Genomic DNA, 11,215 nt, shown 5'->3' on the forward strand with positions numbered 1-11,215 from the left:
AGGGCCTCACCACCCTCACAGGGAAGAACTTCCTAAGGTATAATCTAAATATACCTTCTTTCAGTTTAAAGCCATTCCCCCTTGTCCTGTCCCTGCAGGCCCATGTCAGAAGTCCCTCTCCAGATTTCTTGTCAGCCCCTTTAGGCACTGGAAGCTGCTCTACCATCTCCACGGAGCCTTCTCTTCTCCAGGCTGAACAAGCCCAGCTCTCTCAGCCTGTCTCCATAGCAGAGGTGCTCCAGCCCTCTGCCCATCTTTGTGGCCTTGTCTGGACTGGCTCCAACACCTCCACATCTCTCTTGTGCTAGCAGCCCCAGAGCTGGATGCAGGACTGCGGGGGGGGTCTCATGAGAAAGAAATTTCTAATTGCATTTCCCTGCTTACCCCTTTCTCCCAAGCTGCTGGTGTGGGTCAGGAACCATATGATCTTCATGCTACAGATGTGGTCTAATCAGTTTTCTGTGTACACAAGCCACATCCACACAGCTTCTACCAACCAAATCAGCAACATGTATTTCCAGTTTTGTACTAGTCTCCATCTTGTATCTGTAACAGAACAACAGTAATAAAGGGGGAAAAGTAAAGATAGAAAACAATTAGAAGAGCCTTGTCCCCTGCTATAGTTCTATGAGCTGGGGTGAAGGGGAGGAAGATACCACACTTGCTGAAGGAATTTAGATACAACGATCAGACCTTGCCACTGTCCCAAGCTTGAGCGTGTCCCTTCCTGCATAAGCCTGGCCAGCCCAGTGATCTGGAGCTCATGAAGCCAAGCTGTCCCTTCGCACATAAAGGAGCCAGAGTCTTACCTGGATTACAGCCTGCACCCAGGTTACGGGTAACCCTTTTCTACCTACTTACTAATGATCTGCTGTGTCGGAGATGTGAAGGCTCCAGTAGGTTGCCATCAAGAAGAAAGCAGGTTCATCCTGTAAGGATGAGAAAAAACACCCAACACCCCTGAACCCCCTGGGTTTTGTTCTCTTTGCATTGTAATTCTTGTTTACACTAGCAGGACGTACAAGTTAGGCAGTGCCAGCTGTGAAGTGATCAATGCAAAGAATGTTCCTATGCACCAGTAGTGATTTTGTACACAGCCAGAGAGTCAGGTTTGTGTACATACACAAGGCACGGGCTTGTACCTGTTTATAGCACAGTCCCTCAGATGTTAAAGGGGGGAAACCCAGCTTGGATTTTTAACCCTTCAGATTCTACTGAGATGAGGATGAAAAACTAATTCTCCTTGATTCCAGGGCATGGCTATGGGGCTTGAACACGCTAACATCGAAAAAAGTACCTGCCACAAAAAAAACTGAGAGTTTAGAGGCTCACAACACAAGAGAAGAAAAAAGGCAGATGCAAGAACACCTGAATCAATTCTCTTTGTTTTTAACTGAAGAAGTACTTGCAGATTCCCAGAAAGCGAACCTCGCGCCTTACCCTTGCAGCCAGCCCGAAGCGCAGCGAGCCCGCCCCGGCCCTTCTCTATTTAATCCATGGCACGCACCACCCCCTTTACACCGCGCCCTCCTCAGACCGCCCAGGCGCCGTGCCGCAGCCTCAGCCCGGTGAGGGGCTGGAGCCCGGGCTGACCGAGTCGTCCTCGCGCTCCGCGGCTGCCGGCAGGTAATGGGGGGCCGCGGCTCTCTGCGGCCTCGTCTCTGGCGCGGGGCGGTAGGAGCTGGGGCAGCCCGGACCGAGGGCTCCGGCGCGGGGAGGCGGCTGGTTAGGCCGCGGTGGGGGCTGCCCTGGGCCGAGGGGGCCTCTGGCGTGCACAGCGCTGGGTACCTGAACCGGGCTGTGCTTCGCGGGGCTGGTCTGGCCGGGGGAAGGAAGCCCCGCAAAGCCGTGTGCGGCCGCGAGTGGGGGCTGCTGCGTAGGGCACTGCCGGACGCGTCCCTGGTGCTGGTGTGGCAGCTCCCTGCTCCGGGCAGTCGGGTGCCTTTGTCCCACCAGAGCCCCTTCAGACCCTCAGGGCCGTGCTTTATAGTGCTGAGCCGCCGAGAGACCTGGGTCAGTAGATGTGCTCAGGTGTGTCCAGGGGAGACCAGTATGGGATGGCCCTGAGGAAAAAGGAAACAGACGACATGATTATTCGTTTTAAATGCGTAGTTAAAGGATTGGGATGTTGACATCAGTATTGTTAATGATTCTGTGATAATGAACTCTCTCAAATTCAGAAGGATGGACCTAATTTCCCTTGAGAGGACTTAAGTTCGTACTTGTCACTCCCAAGAAGGGGGAATGTATTAGTCAGTCCCGGGCTGCACTTAATTTGGCAGCTGGGGTTCAGGTGGACACAATGGCGTGTTCTCCTTCAGATTCAGCTGAAAGAAATCCCACATGGGGTGGAGTGATGCAGCCCCACAGGTCTGGAGTGTTTGCTGGAAGGGGGATTAGGCCTCTGAAGTGTCAGTGCATTCTTAGCAGCACTGAAGGCCTGGATGTTAATTTTGGGAGACACACAAGGTCAGGGGAACATTTACACTGTTTTCCAAGTTTCCAGTGCTGTATATTGGGAGGAATTCTGGGAATTGGACTAGGAAAATTCCCTATGGAAGATATCTTGTGTTCTACCAGAATGACAAATCCTGTTCCATCACTGCAGCGGCATTCAGATGCCTGTTACACTAGAACTTTTCATATGAAGTAGGGTATTAATGTATTCTGGATATTAATATGGATTTACTGCTTACAGAAGCACTGTTTTCCAGCTGAATTTTAGTAGCAGAAGTTTTCTCACAGGCCAGTTTCTTACAGCTTTGAGTACAGAAAACACTTGAGAGATGTAGTATTTCCAGTGGCTCACTGAATGCAGTACTACTGAATCTTCCAGCGACCTCTTTGCAATCCCTGTAGGGACATAAGTGGTTAGTCAGAACTTAAACTGTACACCGGCTTGTATGACTTGTGTACGTTCTTGTTGGTAAAGCTGTCTGTACACAAGAAGTGGCCTTTGGTTGTAAGTGGATTAATAAGAGCTTGGTTTTGTAGCAAAGCTATAATCAGGTTAGAGATGTGATAAAATGTTGGGAAAACTGACGTTGCTGCTCTTTGTCTAACCCGATCTGACACCTTGTAAGCAGCACAGCCTTTTAATGGATGTATGACTGTGTCTGAAGTTCAAAGCTTGTTTTCTAGATTCCCCACTAGATTACCTGTACATTTAGTAATCGCACACCCAGTGTGGGGGCTTAGAAGCTATGATGGTTTCTAGGTGGTTCCCTCTCCCTGATGGGGGCTGTGCAGGTGCAGGCTCCACCAGTTTCCCGTGTTGTGCTTCCTTCTTCCATCCATTGCCCTGCAGGTATGTGGTCTGCCACTCTTGCACTAATGCTTCATTGGCTTTTATGGGGGTTATAAAATTCTGGTGGAGACGGACCTTGTTATTCTCATGGTGAGAGCTGCCCCTGTTTACATCTTAACTCTTAACAAACAGAAGTTTTCTCATAGGAAAATTTCTTACAACTTTGGGTAGAGGAAATACTTAAGAACTGGTCAGATTGCAAGAGCAGGAGTTCCTGTGTATTGGGAGCAGGAAGGAAAAAGGAAGAGGTTGAGCAGTGATGTTGGGTAAAGAAGTTGCTCTGCAAACTGAGTTTCATCCAACAAATTGTAGTGTCTCACTTCCCATCTCTGAAATTGGGATATCAGTGTAACTGATAGGTACGAGGTCTTGTGTCAGTAAGGCAAGCTGTATAAATGCAGAAGGAATATTTTAGCTACTCATTCTTTAAACTAAGTTATGACTTTGATAAACAGGTTAACGCAAACAAATGTTCTGTCTCTGCTCAACAGATGCCATGTTGCTTCCGAAGAAGGGACGAATACCTTTCGGAATAGCCATGAACTGTTTATGGAGAGTCCTGGCAATTTTCTTATCATTTCTTCCAAGCACATTGTCTCTCCAGCCAGCCCAGGCCAAAGTATTGCTGGTATCTTTTGATGGATTTCGATGGGATTACATCTGTAAAGCCTCAACTCCCAATTTTCATTATGCCATGGAGAATGGTGTTCATGTCAAACAGGTCACTAACGTGTTTATAACGAAAACGTATCCTAATCATTACACAATGGTGACTGGTCTCTATGCAGAAAGCCACGGTGTAGTTGCTAATGAGATGTATGATCCTATTCTGAATGAAACTTTCTCTTTGAGCAGAATGGCTGTCTATAACTCCAAGTTCTGGGAAGAAGCCACACCAATATGGATAACAAACCAGAGGGAAGGACATAAAACTGGCGCAGCCATGTGGCCTGGGACAGATGTGAAAATACATGGAGTCTTTCCTACGTATTATATGCCCTACAACTATTTTGTTTCCTTTGAAGATAGAGTTGCTAGGCTTATTGACTGGTTTACATCAGAAGAGCCCATAAACTTTGGTCTCCTGTACTGGGAACAGCCTGATGAAATGGGCCATATTCTGGGTCCAGAAAACCCACTTATGGGGCCTGTAATTAGTGATATTGACAAAAAGCTGGGATATCTTCTGTCCGAACTGAAGAAAGCAAAGCTATGGGATGTGGTAAATGTCATAATTACAAGCGATCATGGAATGTCAGAGTCTTCCTCAGAAAGGCTCATTGAGCTTGATCAGTATGTGAATAGAGAGCTCTATAAAATCTTTGAGAATTCTCCTGTGGTAGCTATTTTGCCAAAAGAAGGTAGGAGTTACAGCAGTAAAATTCTCTGAAGAAAATACTTGAATATGAAAACTTACAGACTTTGTTCCTTAACTAAAGTGGCAGCAGCAGCCACTGATGCCAGTAGGATGTCAGCCTTGAGCAAGGAGTACTTGCAGGATCACTCCTTTGTTCTTTTTGCTAGCTCTGTCAAAAGCCTGGATTAACTTTCTGAAATGAATTGTGAGCAATTTGTCTGTTGTTGACTAATATTGCCAAATATCCTTTAGTGCTTACAAAAAGTAAGATAATCTAAAAGCATTATGAAGGATGAATGGTGTTCTAGATAGATAACAACTGAATGTCACATATCTTGCCATTCATCAAAATGATATGGCTAAAGTCATAATGGAAGAATTAGATTTCTAACTCAAACAGTAAACTGAAACCAGATGGGGACCTGTGATAAAAAGAAAGCCTGTGTTCTCTGTTTGATCGGCTGCCAGCTATTGTAGTTCAGTTTTTTCTCCATCACTTTTAATAGCCAGTTATGTTCATACCATTTTTATTGTCATAATAATGGGCAAGAACACTATTGGAATCAAAACCTGAAGTCTGGTTGCAGTCACTGAAGTGTTGCTTAAGTGTCAGGTGTATGTTTAGGGTAGTGATGTAGGGATGCTGCTCTTTAGTTGGATGATCAAAAGCTATAACTGGTGCGAATGTGTTAACATGGAAAATAGCAGGTTTATGTATGGGCAGCAGGGCTAATTTGGAAGTTGAGTTTTAAGGTGACCTTCTGGAAAGGCATGCCTGTAACATTTGCATTACTAGTGGATAGCACTCTACTTAATGCCCCAGCAGAGAGGATATTTTGCAGACCTACGTGACCTTTAAATATGTAAACAAATGTCTCCTCTCATTTTTTAGTTTGAAGAATACTCCAGACTAAAAGGTTAGTACATCCAGACTGAGTCATTTGCTATCTGAGCGCAATCAGGTTCTTCTATCTGAGTGCTGTTTCTGTCAGTGGTGATAGAAGAGCTGAGCTGGGGAGTCCCATTCTAATGGAGCCAAACAAGGTTGATCAGGATGTTCTCATTACCAGATAAAGGAGTTGTAAAGGTAAACTTTAGTGCTGAAACATCCCTAATGCAGTAGATGAGAACTTAAAACATGCATAACCTGATTCTCCTGCTAGATGCTGAAAAGAAATAGTATCTCTGCAGCAATTAGATGACAGAGTAGTAAAAAAGCCATTTCCAAAATAGCTTGGGTTTGATTTTGCTGAGAGGTTCAGGTATCTATTACACTACCAATAAACAAGAATTAATTTTGAGGCCGTTTAAAAGTCCTTCCTTTTGTGTTACCAGCTGTAATTTTTATTATAAACCATTTAGGTATGAAATAACAAGTACCTAAGACTGATTCCTTGAGTTATTTGTCTTGCTTGTAAAACTTAGTGAGACATTGAGAAAAATTTTGAATGCTTCAACATGCAGCAGTTTCTGCTGCTTTTACTGTTTGGCTGCATATTTCTTCCCTGAGAGATGGATTAAAGCTGTTCTTTAACTGTGATGGTGTATTAGTGTGTGTGGAACTAAGCATATGTTCATGAACATGGTACCTATAGCACAGCTGGTGATGCTGACCTCTTTTCTTGCATATAACGTAATACATTAATTCAAAGAGTTAATTTAGTGTAAAAATCATAGTTTGCTGTATTTGGGGCTTCTCCTCTCTGTTATCCCACATAGAAAAGTGGCATAACAAAATTAGTTTTGTTACTAATTTAATACTAGAAATGCTAGATTGGAGTCTTTTTCCCTGTTGCTCTGTCTCTATCATATCTGGACTTCTGCTGTCTCATCTTGACCTTTATTGTCAAGACTGTTAAGTTTCTTTCTTTTATGGTTAAAGTTCTTTTATGCCAGTTTGAGTTAAGTAACATTATACATTAATCCATTTCCAGTTTTCCTTCAGAATCTCCATACCGGATCCTAGGAACTGAGGAGGCAAATGGAGAAGTTTTCTTTGAAGTCATTGGTTACCTCCTCCCAAACTTTTTTCCCCCGAGATACATGCAAAACTCCATGCAGTAAATGGTATACTTCAGGAAGCATCAGACAGGTCAAATTAAGCACTTGATCTGGTGGTCAAGGCAGTTGTTTCTTGGGATAGACACTCAGGGAAGAGCTCACTTGGAGGAACACCTGCTGCAAGATGTGGCTGTGAAGGCAGAACTAGACAGAAATAAGTTGTCAAAATGACAGGATGTACTTAAAATTCCCCTTATCTGCTAAAAATGGCAGTGTTGGCCACAAGGGAAATGTAAAAGTCTTCCAGTTGTGCTTCAGACCTTGTAGTGCTGAAACTGGCCTGTGGAGACTAGCTGTGAACTCTGCTGTCTGACTGACTTGCACATGTGTGTAGTAGCACAAAGTACTTAAATAAGTCATGGAGCTGAGTTACTTGGTGCCTAACAGAAGTCTGTTATATACGCTGCATAGCCCTTAACAGGAATCTTGGCCAACATGGAGGTGGAATTGAAGAAACTTGCTCAGATGTAGGATGTTGAACTTGCTTTTGTATTACTGTCTTGATGTCCTGGTTCCTCCTTCCTGCTCGCTGGTGGTGTTCAGCTTGTCCAACTGTTCAGTGACTTTTACTGGAAAGAAAAGCTCAGAAACTGGAAATAAGGAAATAAAGAATTGGCAGTGGAAAATGCTTATTTATTTGTTAGTACAGCTCTTGAGGATTTACACTCCCTATGCAGCAGATGACTAGGGAAAGGAAAAGAGTAGAGCTAAGAATACAAGCGAATGTGTAGCGATGTTAGCTGCTGTTGAGTACACAGTTCTAGGCCAGAAGTGCTGTTTCACCTGTCAGTCCAGCCTGTCCCTTTGTTTGTCCCCTGTTCCCTGCTTAGGCCTCTGAAATCTTTGTACAGCTCCTAACACACTAATGGTGTCTGAACTGTGACCTGAGGGCTTCTGTTAAAAGATTAATACAAGCCAGTTGTGCTTATCCCTAAGCAATTAATTGCTAATACTGTGATGCGTGGTGCAGAGCAAAAAAACTACCTGCTCTTCCTAAATCAGCTAAACGTGTCATCAGAATGGTAGAAGATCAAAACTGGGAATCAAATGGGGTCAGATATGTAGCTGCTTATTGGAGCGTCTTGTAGAAGAAAAATAGTTGGGTTCACTCAGAAGTAAGTTTTCAGAGATGCCAGGAAACAAAGTGGTGCTCTCTGTGGCCTTCTAAAGGAAAGCAGTTAACAATTAAACTGATTTAAAGAAGTGTCATTTGTTGTCATAGCCAACTGAGGGGAAGCGGAATATGGCCTTAACATGTGCGTTACCTCATGAACAGGTTTAGGAGCTATCTTCTCGCTTTCAAGCTTTGCATGGAGCTAGGAGGATCTGGTTTCTTTTCCGTGAGTGTTAATGGAATGCTTCTGGCTCATTCCTGTCAGAAGCTTATGTTCTGGTAACTATGAAACCAGGGATTTTTTTTTTTTTTAAATTAGGACTTACTGCTTGGGAATAGGCTGTGAAGGCCAGTGCCAGGTGTGAGCTCACTGTGAATGATGCTCTGGATTTCTCACAGTAACTTCTGTGCACGTTTTAATCCGCTCTTGTCTCTTACAGATATAATTAACTTTTGGGGAAGTGCATTTTGCCCTCTTATTCCAATTGTATTTAATCTGCTGATGAGTTCAGTAAGCATACCGCTATGTTTAAGTTTTGTCTTTTGTTTCTTTGAAGGCAAACTGGATGAAGTATATGAAGCTTTGGCCAATGCTCATCCCAACATGACTGTATATAAAAAGGAGCAGATTCCAGATAGATTACATTACAAACACAACAGGAGAATTCAGCCAATCTTAGCAGTGGCTGATAAAGGATGGGAAATTGTGTATAATAAGTTTGATGTTATTCAATGTAAGTATTCTGTCTTTACAGTGTTTTGGTTATTTTAAGACTGGGATGGAAAACTCTGTAGTTAAGTGTGTGGAATTTAATTTTTTTCCCATGGGATGAGGGAGGAGGAACTGGACTTACCATTTCAAAAAATAAAACTCACTGAGATATGATCATTCACGTGTTGTAGCGGCCTCACACTTGAGGTCTTATTGTGAGATCTAGCAAACTGACAAGCACTTTCTGAGAGATTAAAAAGAAACTAAAAGTTGTAAGTGAGCTTGCCAAGTAGAGGATGAATTGCTTTGTTTTATCAGGTACTATTTATTTGCTGGAGAGGCGTTGCATTGGAAATACAAGAATGCTTTCTGAAAGTCCTCATTTTCTGTGGATGTATTTGCTTACAGTAACCTTATTCTATTGCTAGAAAGAGTCCTTAAATGCTGTATTTTACTGTACAGCAGTGATTGTCGTTTACCTTGTAGGCTAAGATGCATTCTAGGTGACCTGGAGGAAAAAATCCCCACATTTCAGTTCCTCTCCTTGGGGTTTCACTTTTATTATAGGTAGAATGGAGACAGTAAACTGTAGCTTTTGGTTAGCTATGAGGAAAAATAAAGGTGTCATATTGTCAATTCTTAACTTTCTTAACTAGAAACCTTTTAAATTTGCTGCTGGTTATGTAGCTGAAGGGTATTTCCTGTAAGACAAATACTTCAGTTATTGATAGATGATGAGAGCAGCTTTTTGTGCTTACAGGTGTATTTACATGTGCAGGGTTCTCAGTGCCCTGCAAGGCACTGGAGACCCACTAGTGTCTTTTCCCTTGTTGATGAGCAGATCATGCACAAAAGTGGACAAAGCGTCCAAGCAGCCACAGCTTAAGTTCTGTCAGCTACTAGCAGTCAGTCTGTCTTTACATGGATTTCCCCTTCCTCCCTCTCTCCCCCCAGGAGATCTGGTAGAGTTGCAAAGTTGGAGTTTTCTCTTAGGCAAAATCAATGAAACTTGGGTGTAGCCCAACATGCCATTGGCAGCGCTGTTACTGCCCCGTGAGCCTGCCTTTTTTTAATTTTTCTTTCTTCCTTAAAAATAGTGTTCTCCATTCTTTTTCCTAAGGCATTTTCTCTTTGTGGTTCTGAGACTTGGTATTTGCTGGGAGACATTTATGCTGTTTATCAAAATGATTCTTCAAAACTTGTGGAAGACTAAATGATGTCTGTTGCTTTTCTGTGTTCTGTTAGTTTTAGCAAAAAGTTTAATGCTTGTTTTGCAGCTTCAGAATATTGACCTTTATCTGTCTTTCATTTCCAGCTGGTAATCATGGATATGACAACATGTTACCAGAAATGCATCCCATTTTTTTGGCATTTGGGCCTGCTTTCAGAAAGAATGCCACTAAAGAAGTAATGAATTCTACAGACCTGTATCCTTTATTGTGCCATCTGCTTGGTATTAACCCGCTGCCACACAATGGCTCATTCAACGCTGTGAAAGACATACTTGCTGAGGAAGTTCCCTTTGGAGCAGACACCTATGCTACTGTTCTAGGAGTCTTTCTAGGCAGCTTTCTTGTTATGGTTTTTATTGCAATTTTCGTTAAGCATTTTATCTTCATCCAAGCAAACACCATGCAAATGAAACATACTGAAGCTGCCCAACCACTGTTGCAAGATTAGTAACACGTGGTACTATTTCCTGTTTGATGCTTAATGTAAGCTTACACAAAAAAAAAAGTCACAAAAATGGATAGAGGTGGGTCAGCATAAATGCGTGGAATAAAAGGAAATGGGTGCTGATCCATTGGTCCAGTGGAGTGCATACATACCAGGTGTGCAGAGAAAGAGCATGTTTCTGTTTCAGCCTATAACCACTTAATCTTTCAGGGGTTGAAAATACTCTTAGGGACACTGTATGTATGTAGACATGTAGATCTTAAATACCCAATTCTGACCTACTTTAGGGAAATAACATCAGCTGAGGTGCACTTCACAGACTATTATGTGGTGATTTAATCCCCCTCCACCCCCCCTTTTTATTTTCCTTTGAGAAGTTCTTTTTAGTTTCTTGGATTCTAACAAGTAACTGAATGGGACTAGATTTCTTTGGGGTGTTTATTGCATGACCAAGGAAGCTTTTGCATGGATCACCATTGCAGCTAGCTTGGCAGAATAAATCCTGCAGAAAAACAACATTATTATTAAGCTAGGTCATGCACTGCTAAATGTCTTAAGTTTAGAGTTAGGCTTATTTCTTTAAACTACTGTGTTAACTGTAGCACCAGAATAAGAACCTAGGCGGTATTGCCTTCAGCAGTCAGCATTAAACTGCTTGTTTTTTTGTTTTGTTTTGGGGTTTCTTCAGGTAAATATAGGTCTTTTTAGGTATGTTTTGAGGTAAATGTCTTTCTGTTGTTCCTTGTACACTGGACTAAGTTTTCTAGGATTTCCATGCAGTCGGCAGTTTAAAGACATATACAAACACAACACCTTTATATCCAAATGGACTCTTCCATATTTCTGTGATGAGAGGGTTCCTTCAGAATAAGGCGTATGAATCAGGAAAGGAACGTACATGCTGTCAAGCTTGTCACTGGGTGACAGCATCTGATCTGTTACTGGAGACTCTCCTCTGGTCTGGGTTTTGCTTGCTGTCTTGTGTTT

At 42.8% G+C, this 11,215-nt stretch overlaps 1 protein-coding gene across 1 annotated transcript; it reads left to right on the plus strand.

The window, feature by feature from the left end:
* Positions 1 to 3,756: 3,756 nt before the first annotated feature.
* ENPP5 (ectonucleotide pyrophosphatase/phosphodiesterase family member 5) lies at positions 3,757 to 10,879 on the plus strand. The gene is made up of 3 exons (XM_062638476.1): positions 3,757 to 4,668; positions 8,397 to 8,573; positions 9,867 to 10,879. Exons 1-3 carry the CDS (start codon positions 3,777 to 3,779, stop codon positions 10,229 to 10,231), a joined length of 1,434 nt encoding a protein of 477 aa, XP_062494460.1. The 5' UTR covers positions 3,757 to 3,776; the 3' UTR covers positions 10,232 to 10,879.
* The last annotated feature ends 336 nt before the right edge of the window (positions 10,880 to 11,215 follow it).

This window comes from Pezoporus occidentalis, unplaced genomic scaffold (assembly GCF_034315485.1).
Source record: "Pezoporus occidentalis ecotype Australia unplaced genomic scaffold, CSIRO_AGI_Poc_V1 ctg57, whole genome shotgun sequence".
Lineage (NCBI taxonomy): Eukaryota > Metazoa > Chordata > Aves > Psittaciformes > Psittacidae > Pezoporus > Pezoporus occidentalis.